At 39.7% G+C, this 13848-nt stretch overlaps 1 protein-coding gene across 2 annotated transcripts in view; it reads right to left on the bottom strand.

The window, feature by feature from the left end:
• Window positions 1-9317: 9317 nt before the first annotated feature.
• LOC145979559 (uncharacterized) overlaps window positions 9318-13848 on the bottom strand; it is a 35478-nt gene continuing 30947 nt past the window's right edge. For both annotated transcript variants that reach the window (XM_083112533.1, XM_083112532.1), the window contains one exon: window positions 9318-9746. In XM_083112533.1, coding sequence (XP_082968659.1) covers window positions 9698-9746 — 49 coding nt within the window. In that variant the 3' untranslated portion in view covers window positions 9318-9697. The remainder of the gene's footprint in view (window positions 9747-13848) is intronic.

Here is a 13848-nt window from a genome sequence, read left to right on the forward strand (position 1 = left end):
TCAGAATTTCGTCGCGATTATCTTTTATTATATACGTGTGACGGTTTCCGGGTAAGGCTCGAACTACGGTGAAAAGTTCCGTACTCCAATTTTTTGTAAGCCTTTTTCAAACGCACGCTTAAATTTACTGATTCTCTCCTGATCTCCAATTTTGTATTTCGGTTTCTTGCTTGTAAATTTGTACTTTGGGCAATAAATTGTAGAAATTAAACGTCGCTCGTCAGATTTGTTGACGTCAGCTGGTTTCATGTTGATCGTGCGGTGCAAACTGTGATTATAGCTGTTAACAAGTTCCGGAAGCATGTCGAGCCACTTGTAATTCCCCTGAAGCGTGAATTGTTTCCACATCCGTGTTTTGAGAGTTCGGTTGAAACGTTCCACTATGCTGGCTTTGATGTGACTAAAGGTGGAGTAATGTTGAATATTTTGTTTTCGAATAAATTGTCGAAAGACAGAGTTGTAGAATTCTTTTCCGTTGTCTGTTTGAAGAAATCGAGGTCGCCTGCCACTTACATCGAAAACAGTTTTGAATGCTTCCACTACACAGGTTCCTGTTTTGCCTTGAGGGGTAAAACCCACGCAAATTTTGAAAATGTGTCTATAACGGTGAAAAGATACTTGTAGCCCTTGTTGATTTTATGTAAATTTTATAAGTTGCCACTGCTCATTTCCACAAGGTCAGCTTCCCACAGGTCGTCTATGCCTTTGGTCACTACCGCCAGTCGTTTGTAGTTTCGCCGTGCAGGTTTGTGCAGCTCTTTCACAATAGCCTGCCTAGATATTGCGTGAAAATAAGAATATAGCTTGGATGGGATTTCTGGCTGCAGACAATGCCGGGTTTTCTATGTACAGCTTATCACCTATTTCTATGTCGATAATTTGAGTAGCATCTTCGGCATAGGCAGTCTCGGGAGTTTCGGGGTGGGTTAAATCGACCAACTCCACCCCTCTTATTTTAGGCTCGTCACTGATGTTCGTCACGGTCATGGTTGGGTAGTGGGTTGCGTGAGGCAAAGACCAGTATGAAACCTTGACGAACTGAAATGTGCCAGCGATGAAAAACTGGTGATAGGCTATGGCAGGGGTCTGCATGGCACCCGGATGGAAGAGCGAGGAAAATTCCCTGTTTGAAATGACAGTTCCATGACAACGGTGGACTTGATATTGTCGATGCTGGCGTTCAGGGTGTTTACATTGGTTCGAACCTCGCTCTCCACATCCTCCAATCAACCGTTCACCGATTCCAGGTGTTCCTCGATAGCACGGACAACAGTGTCGTAATTGGGCTTGATCTTCACATCGACAATTAGCCTCTTGAATTTTTCGTTTAACTCATGTAGTTGGGTGCTGAAATTGGTTATGGCCGATTCCTGGCTCGCCTCGATGCTGCCAATTTGCTCTTTCACATTGGCGATAATCTGCTGTAGACTTTCCACGAGTGTCAACTTGGAGCTCTGGGTTGCGAGGTCGTGGACCTGGGTTCTAATTTCCGCAAACAAACCAAGTAGCTCGCTGATGTTCTGGTTGGTGGGTAAGGTTGCAACAGACTCCCGAAGCAATTCAATTTCGGTTTGGATGTTTTTGATGTCGTCGGATTTGAGTATTCGGTTCAGAGCCCTCTTCACGCTTTTCAGTTCCTGCGAGGTAGGCAGGGAGCGACTCCAAAGCTTTTTTCATCGCATCCAACTCTGAGGCAGCAGCAGGAGCGCGTATGCCTTCTTGTAATTGTGTTCTGTCGTCCTGGGTGGGAGTGGATTGTTGCAAAGTTTCCAACTTAGCCTGTATGTCGTCGATCAAGTGATGAAAATGCGACAACTCTGATTCGGTGTTTATATTTTCCAACTTGGTGATCTGCTGTTGGACGCTGGCCAGAGTATCCCTGATGCCAGGCAGTTTGGATTCCAGTGCTTCGTGTACGTTTGCCAGATCATTTTTGATGACGGCAAGAGCATCCTCAATATGAGCTATGGTAACTTGCAGCTTCCCGACATCCTCGTAGGTCTCAAGTTGGAGTTTTATGTTGGCCACGCTACGGGCAATAGCATTCAGCTCGCTGGACGAAGGTAGATTGTCCATGAAGTCCTCTAGCGTTTGGAGTTTAGTTTTGACTTCGTTGATGGCTGCATGCAAAGCGTCCGTTTGAAGCTCAGCCTTGATGCTTTCAAACGTAGGAATTTCGAAAGATTGAAACTGTTAGTGCAATTTGGCAATACTGGCATTCACGCGATCGTAGTCATCTTGAGTTTTTATACTCTGGATAATGTTTTGCAGTTCAGTCTGGATGGTGCTCGTTTGGTCCTGCAAATGTCGCTTCAGCTGTTCCACGTCAGAAGTTTGCGCTTGCTGCAGCTTCAAAAATTCGTTCTGCAGCTTGCTTATGCTCAGCGCCAAGTTGTCGAAGTTGTCTATTGACGCGAGGTCGGTGTACTTTTGCAAGAGCGATTTAAGCTCGGCGTCAATTTTGAGTACGGGGTACAAGCACTGAGACTGTAGGCTGGCTATCTCTGACTGGAGGCTGGAGTTGAGCGTGGACTGCAGAGCCAGCAGGTCGCTTCGCAACTTCTTGACCCTGACGTCGAGCATGAGAAGCTCGTCGCCGTGATCGTTGCGCTTGGTGTGACCAAAAATATCGTTAGGCATTGTTACCAATGTGGTTATTTATTATAGGGTAGGTGATTTTCATTTCTATGAAAGGAGGGATGAGTTTGTCGTAGTCGTCCAAGAGCTCCACGTACAGGCGATCGCCAGCAGACACATCGTACGTTGTAGTCGCTTTCATTTTATCATGCTTGATGCGATAGATGTTCATGCCTGAGGAAACCTTGGCCTCCCCTTTATTCTTGGGATTCATGTTGAACTGCAGTTTGCCGGAGGCGGGGAACCGGTAATAATTTAAATTGTTGTTGAATACATATAAAGTTTTGCCCACATCTTCGTCGTACTGGGTCAAAATGCTATTCAAGTGTATAATTAACAGACCGTTAAGTTTAGATAGCATGGAAGGTAGGAGTTCGTTGAAGCTCGACGTCATGGGCTGGACGAGCACTTCCATGGCTTGCTTCCTGAAGCCAACAGGTTCATAGGCATGGTTATTTTATAGAAACATTTCTAGCTGTAAGGTTAAAATTGGTCAGTGAGGAATTCCATCGTTCGGCTACTGAAAAACTGGGTAGTAAACTTCCACCGTCCAAGGCCCCTACATATTTGTTCACTCTGTATTCTGTCGTCGAATCCTACCCAACAAACCTAAAATCGTCATCCTAGCTCAATTAGGAGCCAAGAAAATCAATATCTTGGGAAAACGTCTTAAGAAAATTTTCTTGACAGGCCGGAAGTAACATCTTGACATACCAGAAGTCGACTTTCTTAAAGATTAAGATATTTGTCTTAAGACGTTTTCCAAGACGTTGAGAAGCAACTAGTCAGTGTTGCCAACTCCTATTTCTAGGTTAGCTTCGCCTGTAAAATATCACATGGTGAAATTTTCTTGGTGTGGGCTGGCAACACTGCGGCTCACTTGATGTTCCAGAAGCGGCTTTATCCTACTACTCACACTGAGCATCGCATTCAAGAAGTATCAATTTCTGATAAAACTGAAATTTAAATCTGAGTTATCCGCTCACAAAATCCACACTTGTCGTTACCTTGACTTTCCCCCAACGATTCGTCATCAGAACTGGTGGAGCTATCATTTGAAGAAATGCCGTCTCTCTTTTTCTATAATGTGATGTTCTGTCGCCGCTTAGATTTGAGGAGAACTTCTAGACTTTTGGATGCTGCTGCAAGGTTTCGTAATTCTATCACATTATTGGGCGATGTGACATGGGCGTCTTTCTTCTCTTGTCGTTTTATCTTTCGTGCTGGTGTTGGTGCTTTTTTGGTGAGGGTACGATGTCTATATATATATATATATGTGTGTGTGTGTGTGTGTGTGTGTGTGTGTGTTTTATATATCCGTGTTTTCCTGTTTCCTAATATCTAATCATACATCCTGTTTACATATCGTGCTATTTTGTTGTGATCCGATTTAAAGGTTTAGTATACGAACTGCAAAGTACCGCCTACACGAGCAACAGCAACAATAACCATGAAAAAGTCAATGACATCGTATTTGTGTAGTATTCCTCATATTTATAACACACAAACATTAACACCTATTACAACAATGCTTACCTCATGAGCTTAACCAAGTACTGAATAAATATTTCACAGCAGTCAAGACACACAATGGCTCACGCCAACGGTATGTTTCGAATTGCTTTGTCACTATGAATACAGAATAAACACTGTTCTCGTCCGCTACTGTTTGCACAAGGCATGGGGTCACTCAGTGAGAATAGTAGAATACATCACCACGCCATATGTTCAGCGCTGGAGACAGTAAACCTTAGGGCGATTCGGTTTGCAGGCCGATCCAATTTTGAGGACTCCACTCTTATGTTATACATGCACTATTACGAAATAACTGTAAGAAAATAAATTTGAATCTAAATGGAATGAGAAGTTATGTTAAATTTATTCAGATTATAGTAGGTTCGTTACACAAATTACCATAATTCGAAAGTAAAAGTATAACACAGACAAGAAATAAATATAAACACAATAGTTTTTTTTTTAAAGAACGTACATGAAGCTGATATTTATATTCTCAGTTATTAGGATACAGAGTGATTGAAAATTCCGGTCCAATAGGCAACTCCGTTATTAGTTCACATGGCGAAAAATAGAAAGAGTGAAAGTTGTTGGGAATAGGTGACTTTCATTCTAAAGGTTTTGAATTTTCAACGTAGCATGCAACGTTCAGGTTGTACACTGGTTCTAGCCTCATTGGTAGACGAGAATGACGCATGTTTGGCTCGGAATACTGTGAAATTCGCAATACCATACAGAACTGTGTGAATGAAGAACGATCGATACAGGCAAATGAAAAAACCAACGCCGTCTGAAGAACTTCTCTAGGTACCATGATTGTAGAAATATTTAAATTTAAAGTTAACAAGATGAAGAAAAAAGTTGTCAAAATCGCACATTTTGCACCACTGTAATTTTGGAAATACAAAGAATATGTATTCACGTAATGTCACACCCACCATGCTTGGAAACCCATAAGGCAGGACTTAATGAATGAATGAATTTTTGTTTGAAGTCCACTTGATGGAACCCAGGACTTAAGGGGAGACATGCATACATTGAATTTCTCCACAAGACAACACCCATGAACAGGAATCGCAAAGACAGCACCATCAGAGCTATACGCTGGGAGGCGTTGAGACTGCAATTCAGACGAGCGGCGAGCGGACAAGGCGGAACATGCGCAAAGAACGCGTGCGCAACGATGGGCTGCGCAAATTCTTCTAATAACCGTGTATTGATAGAAAATCGTGCCACATAGAAATTTCAACCTATTTCTTCATTCAGCTGACTTCAAAATCGTTCAGAGTCAATGTGTTGCCGTTCCAAGAATATAGTATCAAAATACTCGATACCGTCAAGTATTAGGATCAAAGTTATACAAATAATGTTTCAAAATTTAAATCACATGTACTTTATTTTGTATAGTATTGCCAAAACGCAATTTTTCGAAATTTTCAAAATGGCGGACATATTTCAAAATGTATGTATGTTCTACATCTTTTCGGTAATTTTTCTCTAGAGGTACAGGGTGCCCCAAGGAAAGTAATAAAACAAAAATTAAGTTTCCAATTTTTCTTTCCGTCTCCTATCCTAATTTGCATATACTACAGAGAAATTCTAGAAGAAATATAAAATTAAGATCTGAACGGTTAATGCCGACGAGTAGAGGAAAAGGTCTAAATATAAACCTCCCTTTTTATGTTGTCATTTTCGGAGGAAAAAATTCATATATCAAGCACCTGCCTTTAAAATGCATATCTATGAAATATATACTTAAATGTAATAGCATGCTAAAGTATAGAAGGTCTCCATTTTGTATTTCAAAATTGTGGTCTAAATATGGGCCACTAGTGGAAATATAAAAAAAAACAATTAAATTTTAAAAAACAGTCATTTATCGCTAAAACATTATAAAATTCTTATTTATGAATAATCTGTTGTTTTGTAAATCACGCGGAATGGGAAAAATCGAAATTAAGAAAAACATCAGAATATTTGTTAAAAATGTGATCTCAACATTAGACATGATGTCATAGCCCATATTTAGACCATCACGCTACTTTTTCTTCTTCAATTTATTTTTGCTCTCTGTAGTACATATTTCACAAACATCTCATGGCATTATAAAAGCCCACCTATGATGTAGGCTATGTACTGCTAATATCATAACATACAAAGCAGATGAGAATTCAGAAAACGTTGAGTTAAAACATACCTGCAAAAAGTTTTCGGAGGTCGCAATTCTGTAACAGCGTCCAAGGCCGAAACTAAGCAGCACTTTCTTTTCGAATTGGCGCCGCAGCCTTTGTCCTTGACGGATAACCTGTTCCAATAGCCTCAGCCAGGCTTCAGCACCCTGGAGTGCTGATAACTCCAAAAACCATATTTGAACCTTAGCCCATATTTAGACCTTCTCCTCTAACTGTTACAGTGAATGTATAAAGTACTCTGTTGAAACTATTTAGCGTATTGTTGCAATATTTATTTAGTGAACTATTAAACTATAAAAGACTTTCAAGTGTTATCGTGACTACATAATGAAATAATAGTGCATAAAAATACATAAAAACTGTTATTGGATAGAGTATATAGTGAATTGGTACGTACAATAGCGGCTATTAGGGTTCGAGGTGGACAGTTGCCCCCCAATTTTTGACACTTTTGCCCCCGCACTATGCTAAACCTTATGTCCTTGCCCCCTCCACTTCTTGCACCTTAGGCCCCTAGTTTTAGAACCTAATCGCCGCCACTGGTTACGTACAGAGTTACATGTTGAACGTTTTTTTTTTTTAAGAATCTCTCGTAAAATTAAATCTGTTCTGACACCTTTCAATTTTATTTTCCGAAAGAGGGACAGTTGCAACAATCCTGAGGGATCGTTCGAACATTGAAATTGTATTATCTCTCCATTGTTGAGTGCTTGTTATATTCTACCCATTTGTGCTATCTGTTCCCTTTGATATACCACTGCAAAAGTTGGGCAAGCATGAAGTTCTTGGATGCCTCGCTAGGGATCGCTACTGTGCTATATTTCAGCTTTCTCCTGAATAGATGGCGACAGTGGTATGTAGAGTTCTCGTCTGATTGCTTTGGTTTATTTTACTTTGCGTTTCTGCCACTTTTGGTATAGACGAAAGTTTTGAAGTGGCACTCACAAAGATAACTCATGCTCAGAGCAGGATTCGAACACCGGAATCCTGTGCTCTGTTGGAGGTCGGCGTAGCATAATTGCATTTCACGAGGAAGTCAGTCCTTAACATTAATTATATGTTGATATTATAAGCTATTGAGATTATACGCTTATTACTATTGTATTATTATATTAGTTTTTATGCTAACCATATCAAATGCAATAGGTAGTGTTTGAACGTTTAATTGCATATATTAATGTTAATCAGCACGGAGATTCGTAAAAGGTAGATCTACGGTTAATAAAATGTTAGCTTTTGTTGATTCAATAAGAACATCTCTAATTAAGAAATCGCAAACAAATGCTATAATTATACACTTGTCCAAAGCTTTTGACTAACTGAAACATAATTTACTATTTCATAAACTGGATATTCTTGGAAAATCACCCAGATTTTTTTAAATGGTTTCAAAATTACTTACTGAATCGAACTATTAGAGTAAATATTTGGTACACAGTAGAGTAACACGCATATCTTCTGTAGGAGCAATTTTATTTGCAATTTTTATTAATCATGTCACGTACAGTGTTAATGACTCCAATGGCCGTCCATTTGCCGATTAGTCAAAGGTCTTCTGGGTAATACAAATTACTCAGACGTTTTCAAGTCCCAAAATCATCTTCGGTGTGTAGTACTATGGTGTGAAAACATAGAAATGCAAATTAATATTAATAAATCCAAAGTGTTGAGATATGCAAGAAAAACACACTTTGTTGTTTCCAACTACATTATTAAATGTCAAAAGGTGCTACGGGGTTCCAGTTATAAATATCTAGAAATCATTACTGATTTATCCTTATTATTTAATAAACATATAAAATAAACTTCAAAAGAAGCTGAACAATTACTATCCCTTATATTTTTTAAGTAAACATTTAAAAAAAAAATATTGGAAACTCTGAGGTCTTTTTGCTACAGTTGTACAGCCAATACTTGAATGTAGTTGTGAATTTTGGAACATAGCAGCTTAATGCTTCATAAAAGAAAATATAATCAATTCAGAAATTGTCAGATTACTGTGTATGAAGAGTAAAAGCTGTTATGTAAAATGTACATATGAGGAGTAGCTATTTGGAATATCTTAACTTACAAACACTGTATTAAAGATGGAATAAAAAATGATTGATTTGCTTTATTTTACTTATTTTACTTCGCTTTTTGTGCCACTTTTGGCTAATTTGCGAAGATAGGGATGAGTGACGACATGATGAAAATTGATGAATGGACACACACAAACATCCACGAACAGGCCGGGGGTAGAACCCGGGAACCCAGGCGTCGTAGCGCGATGTGCTAACCACTCCGCCAGGGGAGCCGGCTAAGTAATGACCAAAAATTCCTTGTAAAGAAATTATTTTCATCCAAGATTGACAGCAACTATTATTTTAGATCAATTGCTTACGAGGTTCCTAAATATGGGACTAGACACATTTACCTGATGTCGGTAAACTGTGTCCGTGGCAATTAAGTGATAAAACCTGGTATAAATAATTGAAACAATTATTTGCTGTGAAATAATTATAGAAATATTGAACGTGGTGTTTTATCTGTGTATTTCTGTGCTCAGAACGAAGTAACAATAAACTATGATTATTATTATTAGTATTATATTGATGATTACAGATGATTTGATGTTCCGTGAGCTGCGAACAAATTGAGGTCCTTGTCTCCTTAAGCTAACAACGTTTTTTCGAAAACAAATAGTCCTTACCTCAAGTGTGTTGAGAAATGATGTCCTGAAAAATAAAGCCGCTTATTTCCCCACTGGTATAGTAAGATGCCCAAGACTAAACTTTAAAGTCTCCATGTCTAGGGGTTTGGGATGTGCGTTGATGAATGTCCGAGTGAGGACAGACTCTATTATAAATTAAGGTGTAAAAATATGGAAGGATATCAGAGGGTATTTCGCTAAAATGAAACATCTATACATTCGTCATTATATATTTTGCAATAAATTCATGAATTAAGTATTGTCCCATCCATTACCCATTGTGTGTATTGTTAAAAATAATAAATTATCGTAAATTGTAAGGGAGTCGTATGAATAATCATAATAATACCAACATTAAATAATACTTTATATGTAACAATCTGTAATTAATATTGACAAAATAATTAGTGATGAAATTTGACGCTGTAAATTTTGAGCTGGTAGTTAAATGTGGTTTAACTTGGTTGGTATAAGCCTATTACCACCCGTTTCTTCACATCGGAAGAGAGAGGGGCCTTGCTCAACTAAAAGGAACCTTCGCCTTGGAACTCTCATCTGGTACGTACATATTAACCACAACGGACTGGTAATAATGCAAACACGATAAATATATTTGAACAAAGTTGATTCCCTTTCTAATACACTGTGATGAGACTCGTCTCTAGAAGTTATTGTACAAGCTTTCATCCATTATCATCACAGCAGCACATCTGGAAAGAGAAAACGAAATAATCTAATAAATGTTTTGTTTAGTAAAGTATACTCTTCTGCACTTACCAACCCTTGCAAAAGAGTGTACTGCTTCGCTCTGCTCACTCGATTTCCCCCTTTCTCTGCCGCTATGCGCGGTCTTGCTCCATATATTCCTGGGATAGAGTATAGTTGCTGTGGTGGTAACGCCAACACTTAGGTGGGGTCATCCTCCCAAATGATTTGGAGTGGGTGGGTTCAAGTTCTATGTAACGATGTAACTGGGAAATCGGTAGTCAACTATTGCCGAATTGAATGAAGGGAGTAATACAGGGTGGCGCGGAGCCGACTGACACATTTCAAAGTTGAATATATTACGCATGCGCGAAAGTTTGAAGTGGATTGCGGGGGAAATCAGAAGAGGATATGATGCCATTTCATATGAAGACAGCAACAGTCATACTGAACCGTTGGAGCGTTGAACATCGCGTTTTCTGTGTTCTTAGTTATTACTAAACGACGTCAGTGGTTAAAGTGCAACGATTGTTCAGAAAACAATTCATTGTTAGCCAACATGGTAACGTACAGTCTCGGAATATCATATTGGTTTTGGTGAAGAAATTTGAAGAAACTGGCAGTGTATTGGATGTGAAACATGGAGTGCCAACAACAGTGCGTACGCCCGAGAACTTGCAGGGAGTGAGGGAAGCATTTGAACGTAGTCCACATTGCTCGGCACGCCAGCAGTCTCTGGTGATTCTTGAAAGACCGTGTGTTCAGAAGGCATATCACGACTCTTCAACAACTGAAAGAAGCCATTGTTGAGGAAGTAACGGCTATGGATGAGAAACTACGGAGATAACTTCCAGAGACGTCTGCAACAATGCATTGATGCCAAAGGCCACCTGTCTAATGTAATTTTCAAAAAATGAACTTGTAAGTTGTTAGTAATAAAATTTCATTACATACGGTTTTCCTTATTGTCCTTCCTTTCTTTCATCATCTATGAGCATACCAAATGTGTCAGTCGGCTCCGCGCCACCCTGTACAAGGAATACAATACACATGTTCAAATCGCACCCACGCACAAGGCGTTGACGTACATCACCGACGCATACAGGAGATGCAGACGAACAACGTTTTAAAAGTACGTTTTGGACTGCTAAGGTCCTTTTCCCACGCTACGAGCCCACGAAATAGAATACCGCTTTTCGTAATCTAATTTAAAGCATGCATAATGACCATGATAAATTTCCGTCTAATACAATTCCCAGATCTTTAACAGTTTGGTTAAATGGAATGTGAGTCGAATCTACAAGAATGGAAGGCTGAATGTTAAGATCTACGTAACGTTTCAGTTTATCGGAAGCAATCAAAATTGCTTGTGTTTTATTAGGGTTAATATACATGCCATTGTCTAGCGACCAGTTAACAATCCTCTCTATATCTTCATTAACCTTGGAAATACCATCGTTTAACATTACTGGGGGTGCAGAATAGTACAACTGGAGGTCATCGGCATACAGGTGATAACGGCAGTGTTTCAAGATATTTGGTAGGTCATTAATGTATAAAGAAAATAATAAAGGGCCGAGTACGCTTCCTTGCGGAACGCCACAAGTAATCTCAGATAGCGCCGAGCACTTGTCATCATAAACCACCCTTTGTTTACGTCCAGTTAAGTAGGATTTGACCCAGTCGGTTGCAGAGGTGGTGAAATTAAAAAATGATTTTAGCTTGGAAATGAGAATATCATGGTCGAGTGACTGGAAAGCTTTCGTGTAGTCCAATAAAACTAAAACTGTCGCCTGTCTGCAGTCCATAGCTTGTCTGACGTTGTCGGTTATGTGAGTCATGGCGGTGCTAGTGCTGTGATTAGGTCTAAATCCCGACTGAAACGGAGCCAGAACTTCATTTGTATGTCGGCTGATTTGGTCGTGAGCAATGTATTCTAATGCTTTCGATAGCGCGGGAAGAATACTGATAGGTCGAAAATTGTCAATGGAAGTGGCGGGGTCAGTCTTGGCGAGAGGAAGAACGTGTGCTATTTTCCACTTATCTGGAAAAATACCAGAGCGCAGAGAAAGATTAAAAATGTCAGTGATGTATGGCAATACATGAGGTAAAATCAGCTTTATTAGTCGCAATGGGAGGTTGTCGGCTCCTTCAGAACCAGATTTGATTCGACCGATTGCAGTTGCAACTTGGAACTCATAGACTGGGTTAAAATTGAACTCTATCATTTCTGTTTTGTGGTTTGCTATAGCTCTAATAGTAACATTGTTAGCATCGTTATTCATTGAATTAGAGAGAGAGAAATGTGTATTTAATTCATCAAGGGACGAAACACGAGTAGGATCTGCGTTACGTTTCTCTCCTAGCCCTAGATTTCTTAAGTTATTCCACAACATTCGGGGGTTGCCTTGCATATTTAATAATTCGTAAGAGAGCCTTCTCTTTGCGTTGCGCACGGCCTGATTACATCGATTTCTCAACACGCGGTAGTTATTAAAACTGTTTAAAGTATTTGGAGATTTGAGGCGCTTGTCAGATTTAAACCTGCGGTGAGCCGAATCGCGCTTCGCCATAAGTGCGAGAATGCTGTCGGTCATCCAGGGGGAAGCAGGCCGCGTGACGCGTTTTTTCTTGAGTAGAGCATGTTTGTCGAAAAGGTGTAAAGGTGTACCAAGTTTGGTTGAAATTGCTCCAGGCGTTCGAGAGTTATGTCGGAACAAACACACACACCCACACACATATATCACTTTTTATACATATAGGTTAAAAGCACTTTACATGTAACGTTTCTACCCTCTATCAGGGTTTTTCACAGACGAAGAACTATACTAAAATAATTTAGGAACACCCTGATAGAGGGTAGAAACTTCACGTGTAAAGTGATTTTAATCTATATAAATATGTATGTACGTATATAAGTTTTTTTGTTCCGGCATAACTCTCGAACGCCTGGTGCGATTTCAACCAAACTTGGTATACATACGACTAACAATCTGGAAAGAAATACTGTAGGGGTAACAGAAGCCTAGCACCCCTAGGGGTGGGAGTGTGAAAGGGTCACATGTAAAAATAATCGAAAACGACCGATATTTGTGAGGAATCCATAGTTTTCGGGGTCGCTAAGATGAATAGTGACACTTCCAATGCCGTTCAACTCCACGTTCATTTTACACTATAGTTAGAATTCATAATCTTTCTGTCTAATAGAAGATTGGGATAAATAAATACCCTGGTAACTCCTGGTAATCATCTAGTTCTTAATAAACTGCCTTGGCCAGCAACTTTAGTGTTTTTAATATGGAAACAAGGCTTAATTATATTACCAAAGCCGTCAGATAAAACAATAACTGAAAATCTCGCTGCTAGTTTTGTAAAAATTATACTTGTACTGATAATGATTCGATAAGGATGGAAGATATCAGCATTGCTATTTTTGCTAGTGGCCGCGGTGGCTCAGTCGGTAACGCGTCTGACTACCATGTTCAAGGTCCCGGGTTCGATCCCCGGCCGGTTCAAATCCGGGAACTATTCTAACGATGGAAGCGGCCCCGGCGCCCACCCAGCGTCGAATAACATGGGTACCTGGGGGGAAACCCTGGGGGGTAAAGGCGGTCAGGGGCGTGATGCTGATCACATCACCCCCACTCATGACCGGATCAAGAAAGTGTGGGGCGTTACACCCACACCCCCTATACGCCTTCATGGCGTGGTGCTATGCACAGGGGAACACTTTACCTTTTTTATTGCTATTTTTGCTACGTACACAGATTGTATTCATGTATCTTCAATATATATAAAGACTGCAAGTCGAACATTTAACGTTGGATATGAAACAAGAAGAAGAAGGGCAAGGTATTAGATACAGTGCCCCAAAACGATCCATTATATCTGAAAATAGTGCAACGATATATCATAATACAGGTCTTTAAACATGAAACCGTCATAATACAATTGGTGTAAGTCATAAAAAAACTGTTTTCGAGACAATTGGTTTTACAAACTGGAAACAACAGTAAATTTGTAAATGTTGCTGGAAAATTTTGGCATCTAGAAACAAACAGTACAACCATGGACTTATTTTACTAATCCTCTGAAGCAACGTTTTTG

The sequence above is a fragment of the Lepisma saccharinum genome, chromosome 26 (assembly GCF_977018435.1).
Source record: "Lepisma saccharinum chromosome 26, izLepSacc3.1, whole genome shotgun sequence".
Taxonomy (NCBI): domain Eukaryota; kingdom Metazoa; phylum Arthropoda; class Insecta; order Zygentoma; family Lepismatidae; genus Lepisma; species Lepisma saccharinum.